The sequence below is a fragment of the Scyliorhinus torazame genome, chromosome 7 (genome assembly GCF_047496885.1).
Source record: "Scyliorhinus torazame isolate Kashiwa2021f chromosome 7, sScyTor2.1, whole genome shotgun sequence".
In the NCBI taxonomy this organism is placed as follows: domain Eukaryota; kingdom Metazoa; phylum Chordata; class Chondrichthyes; order Carcharhiniformes; family Scyliorhinidae; genus Scyliorhinus; species Scyliorhinus torazame.
The window spans coordinates 309368718-309390079 of NC_092713.1; the positions used below are offsets into that span (position 1 = coordinate 309368718).

General features: G+C 50.5%; 1 protein-coding gene across 1 annotated transcript in view; it reads right to left on the reverse strand.

The window, feature by feature from the left end:
• The window catches only part of golga6l9 (golgin A6 family like 9), a 95146-nt gene that overhangs the window by 40797 nt on the left and 32987 nt on the right, over positions 1–21362 (reverse strand). The window contains exons 7-8 of the mRNA XM_072512942.1: positions 15361–15482; positions 12495–12706 (exon numbers count right to left, since the gene is read on the reverse strand). Coding sequence (XP_072369043.1) covers positions 12495–12706; positions 15361–15482 — 334 coding nt within the window. The remainder of the gene's footprint in view (positions 1–12494; positions 12707–15360; positions 15483–21362) is intronic.

Genomic DNA, 21362 nt, shown 5'->3' on the forward strand with positions numbered 1-21362 from the left:
AGTAACAGATAGCCCGTTCTTTATCGCGTTGCTGTTTGCGGGAGCGGCTGTTGTGTTTTCTACATAATTGACCATAATTCGAGAAATACTTCATTTGGCGGTAAAACGCTTTGAGATGTCCTGAGGTTGTAAAAGTTGCTACAAACCTTTTCTTTAAACAGACGACTGGACTAGTTTAATCACACAAGTAAGGAAAGGCCAGGGAGAGGGGAATGTAGAAAGTGCAAAAGACTAGGCTGGGTTGGTGATTTTAGGGGGTTAAGGGTTCAACTCGCGGTTTTTGCCTTTGCTTTTTCACGAGCAGCATAACCCCTCTCTATTTAACTGGCTGCCTCACATGTCACTGTAGGCACACACACACGCACAAGGTGGGTGCACCTGTCCACAACAAAGATCCAGAGCCCAGGATCTGATTGTCCAGGAACAAAGAAAAGCACAGGAACAGGCCCTTTGGCCCTCCAAGCCTGTGCCGACCATGCTGCCCGTCTAAACTAAAATCTTCTACACTTCCAGGGTTTGTATCCCTCTAGCCCCATCCTATTCATGTATTTGTCAAGATGCCCCTTAAACGTCACTATCGTCCCTGCTTCCACCACCTCCTCCGGTAGCGAGTTCCAGGCACCCACTACCCTCTGTGTTAAAAACTTGCCTCGTACATCTCCTCTAAACCTTGCCCCTTGCACCTTAAACCTATGCCCCCTAGTAATTGATCTCCTACCCTGGGAAAACGCCCCTGACTATCCACTCTGTCTATGCCCCTCATAATTTTGTAGACCTCTATCAGGTCGCCCCTCAACCTCCGTCGTTCCAGTGAGAACAAACTGAGTTTATTCAACCACTCCTCATAGCTAATGCCCTCCATACCAGGCAACATCCTGGTAAATCTCTTCTGCACCCTCTCTAAAGCCTCCACATTCTTCTGGTAGTGTGGCGACCTGAATTGAACACTATACTCCAAGTATGGCCTAACTAAGGTTCTATACAGCTGCAACATGACTTGCCAATTCTTATACTCAATGCCCCGGCCAATGAAGGCAAGGTATGCCTTCTTGACTACCTTCTCCCCCGTGTTGCCCGAGATCCCGAGTCAGTGCGGCTGTTACGATGGCTACAGATGACACAGGGATCATCAATAGATCTTCCCGCGGGATATGAATTCTCCTATTGAGTGGTCGGAGGCTCGCCCAATAGGAGATGCATGGCAGTAGTTTAGAACCCACAATCCTCACCTGGACCCACATCTCCGTGGGTCCCGGGCTGAGACCCCAGTGTTGTGTACCCTGGCTGTGGCCTTTTTTGTTACTTTAATAAAGGGAGTTATCATCTGAAGACTGGCCTTTGGCCTTGGCAAAGTTCTAACACTGGCGAAGAGGAGTAAAAAACGGTTTTCCTGAGCAGTCTTTAGAGTTGAATACAAGCAGCTTCTCTCGTAAGAAACAAAATGCTTCTTTTCGGTAAACTTAGACTTCATAATGTTAACGGAGAAGACTTTTCCCACAAGGGGAAACAACCTCTCAGCATCGACCCTGTCAAACCCCCTGAAATCCGATATGTCTCAATAAGGCCACCTCTCATTCTTCTAAACTCCAATGAGGACAGGCCCAATCTACTCAACCTCTCCTCATAGGAAAATCCCTCCAAACTCAGGATCAACCTTCTCTGGACTGTCTCCAATGCCAGTATGGATTTCATAGAATTTATTTTGTAGAATGTATAGTGCAGAAGGAGGCCATTCGGCCCATCAAGTCTGCACCGACCCTTGGAAAGAGCACCCTACTTAAGTCCACACCTCCACCCTATCCCTGTAACCGAGTAACCCCACTCAACCTAAGGGCAATTTAGCATGGCCAATCCACCTAACCTGCACATCTTTGGACTGTGGGAGGAAACCGGACCACCCGGGGGAAACCCACGCAGACACGGGGAGAATGTGCAGACTGCGCACAGACAGTGACCCAAGCCGGGAATCGAACCTGGGATCCTGGAGCTGTGAAGCAACTGTTCTAACCACTGTGCTACCCTGCCGCCCATTTCCTTAGCTAAAGGAACCAAACTGTTTACAGGATTCTAGGTGTGATCTAACTAGTGCCTTGTATAGTTTAGCACGACTTCCCCATTTTTATACTCCATCCTCTTTGAAATAAAGGCCAACATTCCATTTACCGTCCCTATTACCTCCTGAACTTGCATGATCGCTTTTTGTAATTTCTGCACCCCTGTACCCCAACGTTCGAAAATAGCTGCGCGATCTCATCTAAATTTTCTAGATGCTCTTGTTCTGAAGTCCTTGTGATCGGAACGTTATCCAAGTGCACCCCGTCATTCTGGGTAATCCTTATAACCCCATTGGAAAATGGTGCACACTGTCGAGATCCCGAAGGGCAGGCAGGTATACTCATATCGGCCCTTATGCGTGTTGATCGTGACGTATTTGCGGGAAGGCTCGTCTAAGTCGAGTTGAGGATGGGTGTGAACGTCTGGCCACCTGCTAGTTTGGCATGTAGGTCTTCTATTCACAGCATGTGGTAGCTCTCCAAAATCAAAACCTGATTGACCGCAATCTTATATCCCCGCAAAGGCAGACCGATTTGTCCAGCTTGAGGACAGGGATGACAGGCGCTGCCCACTCTGAAAAATGCACGTGTCTTATTTGCATGTGTCGAAAATTTAGGAATTTCGGCGGGAGCGGTGCGCAGGGGCCTTCTGGGAGGTGAGTAGAGACTTTAAAAACCCTTACCTTTGCAGGAGCAGCCCTTTGAATTTCGGCGGGAGCGGTGCGCAGGGGCCTTCTGGGAGGTGAGTAGTGACTTTAAAAACCCTTACCTGATCCCGTGTCTGTTCTTCTTTTCTGTTTTATTTTTTTTTATATAAGGCGGGAACCGGAAGTTCGACCCGCGGACTTCTGGGAAGCCCCCCCCCCCCCAACCAATAAATTCTGGTGGAGAAGAAACCCGAGACACTACACGTGTAGTGTCTCCCACCCACCCTCCTCCTCTAACCTAATAATAAAACCCATTGGTGTGAGGTAAGTACCATATTTTATTATTAACACTAAGAAGGTAAGTAAGCGATTTTTACTCATTTTTACTTTTATACCTTTTCCAAATTGTGTGTGTGTCGGGGGGAAACTGAAGTGACATCACAGAAAAGCTGTGGCCTGAGTGGCTGGTTGGGATTCTACACTAAATTAAAACAAAATTGAGCATTGGTAACTAATTAAACATAATTATTTAATTATAATTGAGAGGGATATCTAAGCCAGAGATCGGAGAGTACTATATTTAGCTTTCGCATTTCTATTAGAAATCTAGTGCTAGGAAACAGATAGTTAACAGTAACTTTGAAATTTAAAAAAAAATATTCAAAAAAAAAAAAAAATTTGTAATTTTAATTTTAATTAATTGATGCAATGTCAGTTAGAGGGGTGCTGTGCTCTGACTGTGAGATGTGGCAGGTCCGGGAAGCTTCCAGCGTCCCGGGTGGCTTCATCTGCAGAAAGTGCACCCAACTGGAGCTCCTCACAGACCGCATGGTTCGGTTGGAGCAGCAATTGGATGCACTTAGGAGCATGCAGGTGGCGGAAAGTGTCATAGATCGCAGTTATGTAAATGTGGTCACACCCAAGGTGCAGGCAGAGAAATGGGTGACCACCAGAAAGGGCAGGCAGTCAGTGCAGGAATCCCCTATGGTTGTCCCCCCTCTCGAACAGATATACCCCTTTGGATACTGTCGGGGGGGATAGCATATCAGGGGAAAACAGCAGCAGCCAGAGCAGTGGCACCACGGCTGGCTCTGATGTTCAGAAGGGAGGGTCAAAGCGCAGAAGAGTAATAGTAATAGGGGACTCTATAGTCAGGGGCACAGATAGGCGCTTCTGTGGACGTGAAAGAGACTCCAGGATGGTATGTTGCCTCCCTGGTGCCAGGGTCCAGGATGTCTCCGAACGGGTAGAGGGCATCCTGAAGGGGGAGGGCAAACAGGCAGAGGTTGTTGTACGTATTGGTACTAACGACATAGGCAGGAAGGGGCATGAGGTCCTGCAGCAGGACTTCAGGGAGCTAGGCAGAAAGTTAAAAGACAGGACCTCGAGGGTTGTAATCTCTGGATTACTCCCTGTGCCACGTGCCAGTGAGGCTAGAAATAGGAAGATAGAGCAGCTAAACACGTGGCTAAACAGCTGGTGTAGGAGGGAGGGTTTCAATTATCTGGACCACTGGGAGCTCTTCCGGGGCAGGTGTGACCTGTATAAGAAGGACGGGTTGCATCTAAACCGGAGAGGCATAAATATCCTGGCCGCGAGGTTTGCTAGTGTCACACGGGAGGGTTTAAACTAGTATGGCAGGGGGGTGGGCACGGGAGAAATAGGTCAGAAGGTGAGAGCATTGAGGGAGAACTAGGGAATAGGGACAGTGTGGCTCTGAGGCAGAGCAGACAGGGAGAAGTTGCTGAACACAGCGGGTCTGGTGGCCTGAAGTGCATATGTTTTAATGCAAGAAGTATTACGGGTGAGGCAGATGAACTTAGAGCTTGGATTAGTACTTGGAACTATGATGTTGTTGCCATTACAGAGACCTGGTTGAGGGAAGGGCAGGATTGGCAGCTAAACGTTCCAGGATTTAGATGTTTCAGGCGGGATAGAGGGGGATGTAAAAGGGGAGGCGGAGTTGCGCTACTGGTTCGGGAGAATATCACAGCTGTACAGCGAGAGGACACCTCAGAGGGCAGTGAGGCTATATGGGTAGAGATCAGGAATAAGAAGGGTGCAGTCACAATGTTTGGGGTATACTACAGGCCTCCCAACAGCCAGCGGGAGATAGAGGAGCAGATAGGTAGACAGATTTTGGAAAAGAGTAAAAACAACAGGGTTGTGGTGATGGGAGACTTCAACTTCCCCAATATTGACTGGGACTCACTTAGTGCCAGGGGCTTAGACGGGGCTGAGTTTGTAAGGAGCATCCAGGAGGGCTTCTTAAAACAATATGTAGACAGTCCAACTAGGGAAGGGGCGGTACTGGACCTGGTATTGGGGAATGAGCCCGGCCAGGTGGTAGATGTTTCAGTAGGGGAGCATTTCGGTAACAGTGACCACAATTCAGTAAGTTTTAAAGTACTGGTGGACAAGGATAAGAGTGGTCCTAGGATGAATGTGCTAAATTGGGGGAAGGCTAATTATAACAGTATTAGGCGGGAACTGAAGAACATAGATTGGGGGCGGATGTTTGAGGGCAAATCAACATCTGACATGTGGGAGGCTTTCAAGTGGCAGTTGAAAGGAATACAGGACCGGCATGTTCCTGTGAGGAAGAAGGATAAATACGGCAATTTTCGGGAACCTTGGATGACGAGTGATATTGTAGGCCTCGTCAAAAAGAAAAAGGAGGCATTTGTCAGGGCTAAAAGGCTGGGAACAGACGAAGCCTGCGTGGAATATAATGAAAGTAGGAAGGAACTTAAGCAAGGAGTCAGGAGGGCTAGAAGGGGTCACGAAAAGTTATTGGCAAATAGGGTTAAGGAAAATCCCAAGGCTTTTTACACGTACATAAAAAGCAAGAGGGTAGCCAGGGAAAGGGTTGGCCCACTGAAGGATAGGCAAGGGAATCTATGTGTGGAGCCAGAGGAAATGGGCGAGGTACTAAATGAATACTTTGCATCAGTATTCACCAAAGAGAAGGAATTGGTAGATGTTGAGTCTGGAGAAGGGGGTGTAGATAGCCTGGGTCACATTGTGATCCAAAAAGAAGAGGTGTTGGGTGTCTTAAAAAATAATAAGGTAGATAAGTCCCCAGGGCCTGATGGGATCTACCCCAGAATACTGAAGGAGGCTGGAGAGGAAATTGCTGGGGCCTTGACAGAAATCTTTGGATCCTCGCTGTCTTCAGGGGATGTCCCGGAGGACTGGAGAATAGCCAATGTTGTTCCTCTGTTTAAGAAGGGTAGCAAGGATAATCCCGGGAACTACAGGCCGGTGAGCCTTACTTCAGTGGTAGGTAAATTACTGGAGAGAATTCTTCGAGACAGGATCTACTCCCATTTGGAAGCAAATGGACGTATTAGTGAGAGGCAGCACGGTTTTGTGAAGGGGAGGTCGTGTCTCACTAACTTGATAGAGTTTTTCGAGGAGGTCACTAAGATGATTGATGCAGGTAGGGCAGTGGATGTTGTCTATATGGACTTCAGTAAGGCCTTTGACAAGGTCCCTCATGGTAGACTAGTACAAAAGGTGAAGTCACACGGGATCAGGGGTGAGCTGGCAAGGTGGATACAGAACTGGCTTGGTCATAGAAGGCAGAGAGTAGCAATGGAAGGATGCTTTTCTAATTGGAGGGCTGTGACCAGTGGTGTTCCACAGGGATCAGTGCTGGGACCTTTGCTGTTTGTAGTATATATAAATGATTTGGAGGAAAATGTAACTGGTCTGATTAGTAAGTTTGCAGACGACACAAAGGTTGGTGGAATTGCGGATAGCGATGAAGACTGTCAGTGGATACAGCAGGATTTAGATTGTTTGGAGACTTGGGTGGAGAGATGGCAGATGGAGTTTAATCCGGACAAATGTGAGGTAATGCATTTTGGAAGGTCTAATGCAGGTAGGGAATATACAGTGAATGGTAGAACCCTCAAGAGTATTGAAAGTCAAAGAGATCTAGGAGTACAGGTCCACAGGTCATTGAAAGGGGCAACACAGGTGGAGAAGGTAGTCAAGAAGGCATACGGCATGCTTGCCTTCATTGGCCGGGGCATTGAGTATAAGAATTGGCAAGTCATGTTGCAGCTGTATAGAACCTTAGTTAGGCCACACTTGGAGTATAGTGTTCAATTCTGGTCGCCACACTACCAGAAGGATGTGGAGGCTTTAGAGAGGGTGCAGAAGAGATTTACCAGAATGTTGCCTGGTATGGAGGGCATTAGCTATGAGGAGCGGCTGAATAAACTCGGTTTGTTCTCACTGGAACGAAGGAGGTTGAGGGGAGACCTGATAGAGGTCTACAAAATTATGAGGGGCATAGACAGAGTGGATAGTCAGAGGCTTTTCCCCAGGGTAGAGGGGTCAATTACTAGGTGGCATAGGTTTAAGGTGAGAGGGGCAAGGTTTAGAGTAGATGTACGAGGCAAGTTTTTTACGCAGAGGGTAGTGGGTGCCTGGAACTCGTTACCGGAGGAGGTGGTGGAAGCAGGGACGGTAGTGACATTTAAGGGGCATCTTGACAAATACATGAATAGGATGGGAATAGAGGGATACGGACCCAGGAAGTGTAGAAGATTGTAGTTTAGTCGGGCAGCATGGTCGGCACGGGCTTGGAGGGCCGAAGGGCCTGTTCCTGTGCTGTACATTTCTTTGTTCTTTGTTCTTTGTTCTTATTATACCTCGATTTTCCAGGCACCCAAGCGTGGTCTCTATCTTCTCCAACAGGGAATGCGGAACTGGTCTTGCTTTGAAACAATTAGGCATAGCATCGGGGCCGACATAGATTTTGGCTCTGGTTCCCCTTATTTTCCCTGAGGCGCTCTCAGGAGACTTCAGGATATTTGCTGATAACTTCGTAAAGTCCTCCAATCTAAAAATCTCTTGTTAGTTCAGCCTGATCCGCTGGAGATAATCTCTCCCCTTGGTCCCTGGCCTCTCACGACGATGAGTGGAAGCTGGGCTGGCTGCTACCTGTAGGACACTGAGGTCATTGTGGTATCCTTAATCCGCAAAGGCTCCCCCGTGTAGGTGGCTAATCGGGCTCTAGTGTCTTCGAAACTCAAGGGTTGGATACCAGTTTGTAGGCGATCAAATGCCCTGTTTCCCAATGATGGAGACAGCAGCCACCATGTCCACCTCCATCTAGTGGATGACCATTGACCAGCAGCTTTATCATTATTGGGGCCACCTTGGTCCTGATGATACAGTTTAATTGCATTGTCTGTTCTTCTGGGAGTGGGCATGTCTGCATGGTACGAGCCTGTGCTGGCCTTGGCCTCTTCCCTGAGTGGCATGTGTACAGTCAACTCCTCCAGCCTATCCTTGGTTGTGTCTTTTTACAGCGCTGACAATAGTCCATCAGGGGCTCTTTAGCACAGGGCTAAATCGCTGGCTTTGACAGCAGACCAAGGCAGGCCAGCAGCACGGTTCAATTCCCGTACCAGCCTCCCTGAACAGGCGCCGGAATGTGGCGACTAGGGGCTTTTCACAGTAACTTAATTTGAAGCCTACTTGTGTCAATAAGAGATTTTCATTTCATCTGGCATCTGCACTCTTTCTGAGCTGGTTCCCTAGCTTAGGGGAGGCGGTGGCGTAGTGTTATTGTCACTGGACTAGTAAATCAGAGACCCAGAGTAATGCTCTGGGGACCTGGGTTCAAATCCCGCCACTGTAGATGGTGAAATTTGAATTCAATTAAAAAAAACCTGGAATTAAAAGTCTAACGATGACCATGAAACCATTGTCGATTGTCGTAAAAACCCATCTGGTTCACTAATGTCCTTTCGGGAAGGAAATCTGCCGTCCTTACCCGGTCTGGCCTACATGTGACTCCAGACCCACAGCAATATGGTTGACTCTTAACTGCCTCCTCAAAGGCAATTAGGGATGGGCAATAAATGCTGGCACAGCCTGCGACGCCCACATGAACAAATAAAAACCCTGAGGACGGTCATATTTTGTTGACTGCCTGAGGACACCAGCTGTGGCCCAACTTGATGATGGATGACTCACACAGGCACCTTCAACCGAGGAATGGGCACCTTTACACCAGGCCCCTCCCCTAACCAGACGACATTCCTGTCAGGTGCCCCGACAGCTCCTGAACCTTTTTTTTCTGCGTTGTCCAGGGACAGGGCTATCTCAATGGCTTTTTTGTAGATCCAGATTAGGCTCTGCCAGTAACGTTTTCTGAGTCGTGACATTGTTTGTTCCGCATGCTGTGAGAAGGTGCTTTCAGAAGGAGGGCTTGGTGGCTGTGTTGGTGTGAAAAGATTTCACCAGTATGTCTATGGCAGGCATTTCGTAATAGTGACCAACCATAACCCCTTATTGGGACTTTATAAGGAGGATAAGGCAATCCCTCCTATCGCCTCCACCCAGATACAGCATTGGGCCCTGTTACTTACAGCTTATGAATATCTCTCAGAGCACATCCCTGGAAAGGGAGCAGCTAACGCTGATGCCTTGAGTCGCCTCCCGCTGCCCACAAGCCCGGCTCCCCGACTGGCACTGGAAGAAGCCACAATGACCCTGAATTTTTTAGAGACATTATCAGTGTGCAAAGGCAACTCAAGACCTGGACGAAAGGATCCAACACGGTCAAATTTGAAGCACTTAACCCTGAATGACGTAATCTGATGACAACCCTCCGACGACATGAAACCCGACTTAACCAAGAAAGATGAACTTAGTGTTGAGGGCGGTATCATTCTCTGGGGGACCCGTAGTCATCCCCCACCCTAGGTGGCGCCCAATCCTAATTCTGGCCACCCCAGGGTCTCTGAAATGAGAATCCTCACCAGGAGCTATGTCTGGTTGTCCGGTCTCGATTCACACTGCACAGACAGTGTGATTCATGCCAGCAAATTCAGAGATGGCTCCAGTTAGGTCCCCAGAGTCATAGTGGAGAAATCGGGGCCCGTATCCTACACTGTGAAGGTCCAGGATAAGATCTTGAGGAAACACCTGGGCTACCTTAGGAGTCCATCCCCGTACAAGCCTCACCAGCAGCCACCGCCAAAGCAGACCACCCGCAGAGAACCCTGACTCCCCTGATGTCGAGGACTCAGGTTCCAAGATGGAAGCAGAGGAATCAGGGAGGCGATTCTCTGAGCCCTGCGCCGGGCCGGAGAATCGGCGCAACCGCGCCACGGCGCCCCGACGCCGGCGCGCGATTCTCCGAGGTGCGGAGAATCGGCGCCATTTGCGCCGGCGGGGTTGGCGCAGTGCCTGCCGCGGGCCGCTGGAATCGCCGGGGCCGCCGATTTTCTGGCCCGAATGGGCCGAGCGGCCGTGCGAATACGACAGAGGCCCGCCAGCGCCGTTCACCCTTGGTCGCTGCCGGCGGGAACTCTGCGGGAACGGTCGGGGGGCGGCCTGTCGGGGGGGTGAGGGGGGCTCCGTCCCCAGGGGGGGGGCTGCCGATAGGGTCTGTGGGGGCCAGAATCGGTCGTACCCAGGCCCTGTTCGCTCCGTCGTGAAACGCGACGCGTTCACGACGGCGCGAACACTTGGGCTCCATTTTGGAGAATCGGCCAACAGGTGTTCCGTCGGAGCAGACACCGAAATCCGCCTCGGTAACTCTCCGGCACTCCCTCCGGCAGCTAAGATCACCAATCCGGTTCACACCTCCAGATCCTGTTCCACCCTCATTCAACCTTAGACCACGAAGGACACAGGGGATCGTCAATAGATCTCCTGTGGGCTTCGTGGAATGTGAATTGAGTGGCGGGGACTCGCCCAGTCGGAGATGCATGGCGGGAATTTCAAACCCACAGTCCCGACTCCGACCGGCATCTCCATAGGTCCCCGGGCTGATACACAAGTATTGCATACCGCGGCTATGGCCTTTTTTGTTACTTTAATAAAGGGAGACTGGCCTTGGCCAAGTTATTACAGCGGCTATTTGGCTTGGCAGCCCATGGCATTTTGGGTGATGTAGTCTGCCCTTGGTCACATTCTCACTCTCCCATACAGACACCAGCCCAGTAAAGGACTACAGAAGGCCCCGGCACATCAAGATGGCGGAGCGAGCCAGGGGGAGTGAGATTTGCAGCAACAGCGAAGCCCAGTGAAGCTGGAGCGTGAGACAGGAGCGAGAGGAAGTGCATCTTGCCACCTTCATATCTGTTCCAAACTCTTCTTCAGCGATATTAATCTTCAAACTATCACAGACAAATGCTGTTTGGTGTGGGAATACACACACACCCAACCCCCTCCTCCCATCCCTAAAACCTATCCATACACCGGGCCAGGAGAGGAGGAAAGTCCAGGCTGAAAGGCAATCTGCTACTGACCCCCACTTTTATCGGAATTCCACTGAGGTCAGCTCAGTTTATGAGCCATCAGAGGCAAACGCAAGGTCGCTGTTATATAATAATCTTTATTGTCACAAGTAGGCTTGCATTAACACCGCAATGAAGTTACTGTGAAAATCCCCTAGTCGCCACACTCCGGCGCCTGTTCAGGTACACTGAGGGAGAATTCAGAATGTCCAATTCACCTAACAGCACGTCTTTCGGGACTTGTGGGAGGAAACCGGAGCACCCGGAGGAAACCCACGCAGACACGGGGAGAACGCGCAGACTCCGCACAGACAGTGACCCAAGCCGAGAATCGAACCCGGGTCCCTGGCGCTGTGAAGCAACAGTGCTAACCACGGTGCTACCGTGCCATACCTTTGTATTTTTAAATTCATATTTAATGTTGTGCCAAACCAGATCTCGGGCAGCGGCTGTAGGATTTCTTGCTGGAATCCAGGCTCACAAACCCCTGGGTGATTTTCAAAGGGCTGGCAAGTGTTTATTTTCACACTCTAACAGAAACAGAAAGTGTTGGAAATGCTCAGCACCTTCGGCAGTGTCTGTGCAGAGAGACACTGTGACCCTTCGTCAGGACTAGTGCAGATTGTGGCCATAAAGTGTTGATTCTGTTTCTCGCTCCACAGATACTGCCCAGCCTGCTGAGTATTTCGAGCATTTTCTGTTAGGATTTCAGATTTCCAGCGTCTGTAGACCTTTGCTCTCCTATTATGTGCTTCATGCAAGGGCAGCATGGTAGCATAGTGGTTAGCACAGTTGCTTCACAGCTCCAGGGTGCCAGGTTCGAATCGCGGCTTGGGTCACTGTCCGTGCAGAGTCTGCACGTTCTCCCCATGTCTGCGTGGGTTTCCTCCGGGTGCTCCGGTTTCCTCCCACAGTCCAAAGATATGCAGGTTAGGTGGATTGGCCGTGCTAAACTGCCCCCAGTGTCCAAAAAGGTTAAGTGGGTGTTACTGGCTTACGGGAATAGGGTAGAGATGTGGGCTTGAGTAGGGTGCTCTTTGTAAGGGCCGGTGCAAACACGATGGGCAGAATGGTCTCCTTCTGCACTGTAAATTCTATGATTTGTAAATGTGCTTAAGTTTCCATTTAAAATGAGAAAATATTTATCTCTCGATGAAAAGAATAATTTTTCTGTTAACAAACTCCACTTGTATAGATAGAAATAGCATAGTATCGCAGGTGAATAGGTTACTGGACGGTTTTGCCATTTTCAAACAAGGAAGTGAAACCAGGAATCATACAATAGAATATGTAATAGTTTGTTCAAGATATTCCCATTTGTACATGGGATTGTTGTTTGCAGTGCTTGTGAAGTTCAGGTCTTATGGGTGTTGTTGCCTGGACATTGCATAGGACCAGGTTGAAAGAAGTGGAGTTGGTGGCGTAATATGAACGACCAGGTTGTGAGTATTGATGTTCAATGGAAAATATCACGGTGAAAAGATTTTACCAATTGGTGCATGAACTGTGAGGTGGCCACTTGCCTGTAATTCCTGGACGAGACTTCCTAATCTTTTAACATCCTCGTTGCAGAGGTCACCGTTTGAACTAATTTTCATCCTTAGTTCTCTGATGCTGGCCCTGAGGTTCTGCATGAGTTCCCTGTAATCCCAGCAATTCAGAGTGACATAGTTTGTGAGGTCCTTCAGCCCGTGAGTGAGCATCAGTGCGGAGACTGTCTGTCCAGGCCAGGACTCTGAGAGTTGAGACAGATCACAGAAAGATAGGAGTTGTTAGACAAGAGAAGATCAAAAGCCCAACCAGTTCACTTTCTACCATCCCGGTGGTCACACCAATAATGGAGTTATTCACTCATCGTAACTACCATTTCTATCAATTTTCATTCATATAAATACTGTGGCTACCACAGCAGGTCAGAGGCTGGGAATCCTGCGGTGAGTAACTCACCTCCTGACTCCCCAAGGCCTGTCCACCATCTCCAAGGCACAAGTCAGGAGTGTAATGGAATACTCCCCACTTGCCTGGATGAGTGCAGCTCCAACAACGCTCAAGGAGCTCAACATCATCCAGGACAAAGCAGCCCCGCTTGATTGGCACCTGCAGGAACTCACCATGGTTCCTTAAGTAGCACCTTACAAACCCACGGCCTCTATCATCTAGAAGGACAAGAGCAACAGATACCTGGGAACAGCACCATCTGCAAATTCCTCTCCAAGCCACACACCATCCTGACTTGGAACTTTATCAACATTCCTATATGCTCACTGGATCAATATCCTGGAACTCCTTGCCTAACAGCACTGTGGAAGTGACTATGCCACATGGTCACAGAGGTTCAAGAAGATGGCTTAACATTGAGATGTTAAAACGTCTGATCCAATGCCTCAGGTTGATGTTAAAAATCCAATGGCACAATTCTGACTAGAGGGTTATCTCAGTGCCTTGGTCAACATATTATAATTAACACCACTGCGAGCAACTTGATCAACTGGTCAATGATCCCACTGCTGTTCGTCACATTTTGTTATTCACTGATTGGCTGCAATTTACCAGATGTGAATTGCTGAGAGATGTGATTGAGTCATATTAAAAATAAATTGTGCGTGGGAGAGGGGAGAGTCGCCGGCATTTATAAAGAACTAATGGGAGCCGAGGAGGCACAGACCGAAGAACTGAAGCTTAAGTGGGAGGAGGAGCTCGGGGGGGGGGAGATAGAGGACGGTACCTGAGCAGACGCTTTGAGCAGAGTAAACACGTCCGCAGCATGCGCCAGGCTTAGTCTGATCCAGTTCAAGGTCGTACATCGGGCCCACGTGACGGTGGCCCGGATGAGCAAATTCTTTGGACAAATGTGCTAGATGTGCCGGTGGACCAGCGAACCATGTACACATGTTCTGGGCGTGTCCTAAACTAAGTGGGGTACTGGCAGGGATTTGCGGACGTCATGTCCCGGGTACTGAAAACTAGAGTAGCAATGAGTCCGGAGGTGGCAATTTTTGGGGTTTCGGAGAACCCGGGAGTCCAGGAGGAGAAAGAGGCCGACGTCTTGGCCTTTGCTTCCTCGGTAGCCCGGCGACGAATACTGTTGGCATGGAGGGACTCAAAGCCCCCGAAGTCTGAAGTATGGCTTTCGGACATGGCGAGCTTTCTCGGGCTGGAGAAAATTAATTCGCCTTGGGAGGATCGCTGTCAGGGTTCGACCGGAGGTGGCAGCCATTCGTTGACTTCTTCGCGGAGAATTAATCGTCGGCAGGGCGGGGTGGGTTAGGGTAGCGTAGAGTAGGGGGTTGCGTAGGCAGGTTCTTGCGAGAGGGGAGCCGATGCTTGCTTTATGTCTTATTTGCTTTTTGTACACTACGGTATAATGTTGCTGTTTTATATGCCCAAAATACCTCAATAAAATTGTTTATTGAAAATAAATAAATAAATAAATTGTGCATTCCCACAGTCCCGCTCAGGATGTCCCAAAGTGCTGTACAGCCAATGACATCATTTGGAAGTGTAGTTTGTGTTGTGGGGAACTCGGTAGTCATTTTACACACAGCCAGATCCCACAACTTACACTACAATGACCAGGTCATTTTGCAGAATCCAAAATGACAGTCCCTGTGCAGTACTGGGGAGTGCCGCCTTGCCGGAGGCCCTCTCAAATGGATGGGAAAGATCCCACTGCACGATTGAAAGAGCGTGGGGTTTCTGCCTAATATCCTGTCCAATCTTTATCCTTCCACCAACACCACAACAAAGGGGATTAATGAATGCTCTTGCAGTGAACCAGGCCCTAATTACCTCCTTCTGCTTTGTAAAGATTCCATGATTCTGTAAAGGTCTATAAAATAATGAGGGGCATAGCTAAGGTAGATAGTCAACATCTTTTCCCAAAGGTAGGGGAGTCTAAAACTAGAGGGCATAGGTTTAAGGTGAGAGGGGAGAGATTCAGAAGGGTCCAGAGGGTAGTGAGTGTCTGGAATGTGCTGCCAGAGGTAGTAGTAGAGGCGGGTACAATTGTGTCTTTTAAAAAGCATTTAGATAGTTACATGGGTAAGATGGGTACAGAGGGTTATGGGCCAAGTGCGGGCAACTGGGACTAGCTTAATGGTAAAAACTGGGCGGCATGGACTGGTTGGGCCGAAGGGCCTGTTTCCATGCTGTAAACTTCTATGATTCTATGATTCTACCCCAAAGCACTTCACACAGAACTTTGCAAAGTGCATTCAGTTGGTGTGGGTGGGATCTTGCTGTGTAAATGTTGATTGTCTTGTACGGGTGACTAACAACTAGACTTCAAAAAAAGAATTCATTGACTGCGATGTTCACTGGGAGATCCTGAGAATGTGAAAGGTGCTATAGAAATGCAAGTTCTTTCCGCGCCAGAGATGAGAAGTTTACCTGTCAGCTTCAGACAGTAAATCAGCACTGAGCAGCTGTTTCCCCCCAGAGCCTCATCCAGCAGGGTTCCTATGCATCCATGGCTGGGTTCTGCATTGAGAATGTATACTAATGGGGTGGCACTGTAGAGAGATGCAACATCACCACAATTAGCAGAGTATGCAACGTGCCTGAGGAGGAACCAATGAAGATTCAGCCTGCTCACACCATTATAACTTTGTCTGCCACTTAACAATAACCTGCATTCATGTAGCGCCTTTAATTAGCGCTTTAAGGCGGCACTTTAGCACAGTGGTTAGCACTGTTGCTTCACAGCACCAGGGACCCTGGTTCAATTCCCGCCTTGGGTCACTGTGTGGAGTCTGCACGTTCTCCCTGTGTCTGTGTGGATTTCTTCCCACAAGTCCCGAAAGACGTGCTTGTTAGGTGGATTGGACATTCTGAATTCTCCATCTGTGCATTCGAACAGGCGCCGGAATGTGGCGACGAGGGGATTTTCACAGTAACCTCTTTGCAGTGTTAATGTAAGCCTACTTGTGACACTAATAAAGATTATTATATGCAGAAAAGCACTTCACAGGAACATAATCAGGAAAAATTGGACATTGACCCAAAGAAGGAGACATTAGCAGGGACAGAGATAATATTTAAGGAGGATCGTAAAGGTAGACAGAGATAAATGGAGTGATTTAGGGGTGAATTCCAGAGTTCTGGGGCCAAGACTGCTAATTCCCGCACTCGAGTTTTGGAATAGACAGGATGGTTTAGAACATAGAACATACAGTGCAGAAGGAGGCCATTCGGCCCTTCGAGTCTGCACCGACCCACTTTAAGCCCTCACTTCCACCCTATGCCCATAACCCAGTAACCCCTCCCAACCTTTTTGGACACTAAGGGCAATTTATCATGGCCAATCCACCTGACCTGCACGTCTTTGTACTATGGGAGGAAGCCGGAGCACCCGGAGGAAACCCACGCAGACACGGGGAGAACGTGCAGACTCCGCACAGACAGTGACCCAGCGGGGAATTGAACCTGGGACCCTGGCGCTGTGAAGCCACAGTGCTATCCACTTGTGCTACCGTGCTGCCCTTTAGGAACATTAAAAATAGGACGCGAGTTTTTCTTTTACAGTTCAGCCATATCCTTGGTACCGGGCCAATGAGAAAGACAGCCTGATAATGGAGATGAGGTGAAGTCTTGTATGAGATTTTATCCTGCGGCAATGCCAACAGATAACTAGCGACTTCCGGGTGCGGCTATGCAGAGCTAGATTGCATATTCTGTAGCTCCCGCTTGGAACGGACTTTTGGGCTCTTTACAGGGCCCCCACGGCATTTGTTTGACATTTCCCGGTGTGGGAAGAAAACAGCAACATTCGGGAGTGTGTGCTCAGGTGGGCCAAGAAGGAGAGGAGCAGCAGGTGGGAGAATGCGGAGGTTCGGATATATCAGGACTGGAGTGCGGAGGTGGCGAAGAGGAGGGCTGGGTACAATCGAGTGAAGGCGGTGCTGCACAGGAAGGGGGTGAAGTTTGGCATGTTGCAGCCGGCGCGACTGTGGGTCACCTACAAGGACCGGCACCATTATTTTGAGTCTCCGGAGGAGGCGTGGGCCTTTGTTCAGGCCGAGAAGCTGGACACAGACTGAGGGTCGGGATGGGCGATTGGGGACTGCGGTGGATATGTCATGCCTATTTTTGGTTCGGAGGGGACGGGAATTTGCATTGTTTTGGGTTTCTTTTTCTCTGTCGGGTTGGGGAGGGTGGATGGGGTGGGTTGGGCACTGTTTTGGTTGGTGGCGGGGCCTGGTAGGTGAGAGGGCGGGCTTTTTTCCCGCGCCGAAGACTGGGGGGGGGCGGGAAGCGAGGATTGTTTCCCGCACTTAGAACGGAGGGGTGAGGGGGAGAGCCTGTGGATGGGGAGCGGAGGGTGTGCCACACAATGGGAGGAGTCGAAGGGGAGGCGGGAGTGGCCAGGGTCAGCAGGAGTCAACTGACTTGCGGAAGTGCAATGGGGGGAGTAAACCAGCTAGGATGGGTCCTGGGGGGGGGGGGGGGGAATCGAGTTGCTGCTGCTAAGATCAAGGAGGAGCTGGAGCGAGTGGGGCGGGGGGGGGGTCGAGACGGGGGTATGCTGCTGTGGGGAACGGGCCGGGTGTGGGGTGCGGGCGTGTGGCTGGCCGAGGAGGGGTCATGGCTAGACGGCGGGGGAGGGGGTCGGGTAGCCCCCTGATCCGGCTGATAACCTGGAATGTAAGGGGACTGAATGGGCCGGTTAAGCGGGCCCGCGTGTTCGCGCACCTGAAGGGGCTCAAGGCGGATGTGGTTATGCTCCAGGAGACACACCTGAAGGTGGCAGACCAGGTAAGACTGAGGAAAGGGTGGGTAGGTCAGGTGTTTCACTCGGGGCTAGATGCCAAGAATCGAGGGGTGGCGATCTTGGTGGGAAAGAAGGTGTTATTCGAGGCGTAGAGCATTGTGGCAGATAATGAAATGAAATGAAAATCGCTTATTGTCACAAGTAGGCTTCAAATGAAGTTACTGTGAAAAGCCCCTAGTCGCCACATTCCGGCGCCTGTTCGGGGAGGCTGTTAGGGGAATCGAACCGTGCTGCTGGCCTGCCTTGGTCTGCTTTCAAAGCCAGCGATTTAGCCCTGTGCTAAACAGCCCCTGGCGGTCGGTACATAATGGTAAGTGGTAAGTTGCAGGGAGAGAGGGTGGTACTGGTCAATGTGTATGCTCCGAACTGGGACAATGCGGGTTTTATGCGACGTATGTTGGGTCGGATCCCAGATGTGGAATTGGGGGGCCTGATAATGGGGGGAGACTTTAACACGGTGTTGGATCCTGCACTGGATCACTCCAGGTCTAGGACGGGTAGGAAGCCAGCGGCGGCTAGAGTGTTGAGGGGATTTATGGACCAAATGGGAGGGGTGGACCCTTGGAGATTTGCGGCCGGGGGCTAGGGAATTTTCATTCTTCTCACATGTCCATGAGGCTTATTCTCGAATCGACTTTTTCATTTTGAGCAGGGCGCTGATAGCGAGAGTAGAGGATACCGAGTATTCGGCAATAGCCATTTCGGACCACGCCCCGCATTGGGTGGATTTGGAGATGGGAGAGGAGAGGGACCAGCGCCCGCTGTGGCACTTGGAGGTGGGCTATTGGCGGACGAGGAGGTGAGCGAGCGGGTCCGAGGAAGTATAGAGAGATACCTGGAGACCAACGACAACGGGGAGGTTCGAGTAGGGATGGTATGGGAGGCACTGAAGGCGGTGGTGAGGGGAGAGCTGATCTCCATTTGGGCCCACAAGGAGCGGAGGGAGCGGGGGGGAGAGGGAGAGGCTGGTGGGGGAGATGGTGAGGGTAGACAGGAGGTATGCGGAAGAGCCTGAGGAATGATTGTTGAGGAAGAGGCGCAGCCTCCAGGCCGAATTCGACCTGGTGACCACCAGGAAGGCGGAGGTGCAGTGGAGGAAGGCCCAGGTGGCGGTCTACGAGTATGGGGAAAAGGCAAGCCGGATGCTGGCGCATCAGCTTCGGAAGCGGGACGCAGCTAGAGAGATCGGGGGAGTTAAGGACAGGGGAGGGAGCGTGGTGCGGAGTGGGGTTGGCATCAATGGGCTCTTCAGGGACTTCTACGAGGAATTGTACCGATCCGAGCCCCCACGGGAGGAGGGAGGGATGGGCCGCTTCCTGGACCAATTGAGGTTTCCAAAGGTGGAAGAGGGACTGGTGGCGGGACTGGGGGCTCTGATTGGGCTGGAGGAGCTGATCAAAGGGATAAGAAGCATGCAGGCGGGGAAGGCACCGGGGCCGGACGGTTTCCCGGTCGAGTTCTATAAAAAATATATGGACCTGTTGGGCCCGCTGTTAGTTAGGACCTTTAATGAGGCAAGGGAGGGGGGGGGGGGCTTTACCCCCGACGATGTCCCGGGCACTGATCTCCTTGATCCTGAAGCGGGACAAGGATCCCCTGCAATGTGGGTCTTACAGACCGATTTCCTTGCTAAATGTAGAAGGTCTTAGCCACGAGGATTGAGGATTGTGTGCCGCAGATCATCCATGAAGACCAGACGGGGTTTGTGAAGGGGAGACAGTTGAACGCAAATGTGCGGAGGCTTTTGAACGTTTTCATGATGCCGGCGAGGGAGGGGGAGGCGGAGATAGTGGTGGCGATGGACGCTGAGAAAGCCTTCGATAGGGTAGAATGGGGGTACCTGTGGGAGGTGCTGAAGAGGTTCGGGTTTGGGGAGGGGTTTGTCAGGTGGGTTAGGCTGTTGGATGAGGTCCCGATGGCGAGTGCGGCCACAAATAGGAGGAGGTCCGAGTACTTTCGGTTGCACCGAGGGACGAGACAGGAGTGTCCCCTGTCCCCCCTGCTCTTCGCACTGGCGATTGAACCCCTGGCTATGGCACTGAGAGAGGCACGGCAGGTGGTGGAATTCCCACGGCTACTGCCACACACAGTACAGGACAGGGTGCTCTCGGGGGGGAGATCTCGGAAACTTACCAGGTGATGCAGGAGGCGGAGGAGGCCTCGGTGGTGGAGTTGAAAGGTAAGTGGGAGGAGGAGTTGGGAGAGGAGATCGAAGAGGGGACGTGGGCAGATGCCCTAGGGAGGGTGAATTCTTCCTCTTCATGCGCGAGGCTCAGCCTCATACAGTTTAAGGTGCTGCACAGGGCACACATGACCGGGACAAGGATGAGCCGGTTCTTTGGGGGTGAGGACAGGTGTGTTAGGTGCTCAGGGAGCCCAGCAAATCACACCCATATGTTCTGGGCATGCCCAGCGCTGGAGGAATTTTGGAAGGGCGTAGCGAGGACGGTGTCGAGGGTGGTAGGATCCAGGGTCAGACCGGGCTGGGGGCTCGCAATATTTGGGGAGGCAGAGGAGCCGGGAGTGCAGGAGGCAAAAGAGGCCGGAATTCTGGCCTTTGTGTCCCTGGTAGCCCGGCGAAGGATTCTCCTTCAGTGGAAAGATGCAAGGCCCCCAAGTGTGGAATCCTGGATCAGCGATATGGCAGTGTTCATTAAATTGGAGAGGGTGAAATTCGCCTTGAGAGGGTCGGTACAAGGGTTCTTTAGGCGGTGGCAACCGTTCTTAGACTTTCTGGCAGAACGATAGACATTGGTCAATGGCAGCAGCAGTTCGGGGGGGTGGGGGGGGTTTACTTTATTTTTGTTTATGTTATTTACACTGGAGGGTCTGAGGGGGTGTATACACCTGTTGTGTTAAGTCGGGGTGTTAATGTTAATTTATTATTTATGTACAGGGGGAGGGGTTTGGGGGTTGGTTTTTTAGTTTATGTTTTGTACTTAACCCTGTTGGGTTCTTTTTTCTTTCTCATTTTGTTATTGATATTTTATGAAAACCTTTAATAACATTTTTTTTTTTAAACAGATAACTAGCAAGGTAGTTTATGGGCTCTATCTGGAGTCGAGCCACCTCCTCCAGGACTCTCCATCCCAGGACTGAGGGGCTCCCCCAGAACATACAGCCAGGCTTCCCTTCTGATAAAGAATCAGAAAGCCAAACCCAGCTCCAGGGTCCCAGGTTCGATTCTCGGCTTGGGTCACTGTCTGTGCGGAGTCTGCACGTTCTCCCCGTGTCTGCGTGGGTTTCCTCCGGGCGCTCCGGTTTCCTCCCACAAGTCCTGAACGACGTGCTGTTAGGTGATTTGGACATTCTGAATTCTCCCTCTGTGTACCCGAACAGGCGCCGGAGTGTGGTGACTAGGGGCTTTTCACAGTAACTTCACTGCAGTGTCAATGTAAGCCTACTTGTGACACCAATAAAAAGATTACAAAAAAAGATTATAGGAATTGCAGATTAGTCTCCAGGTCACTGTGGCAGGCAAAATACAGGAGAAAATCCATAAGAGCATGAAACAAAAATGGTGTTTTTGCCTTCATTTCCCTTCATCACCTCTGTTTAAATAGTTATAAAGATATTGGTGGTGGATTGTGCGACAGTCCGCCTCAGCCAACCGTTAGAGGGA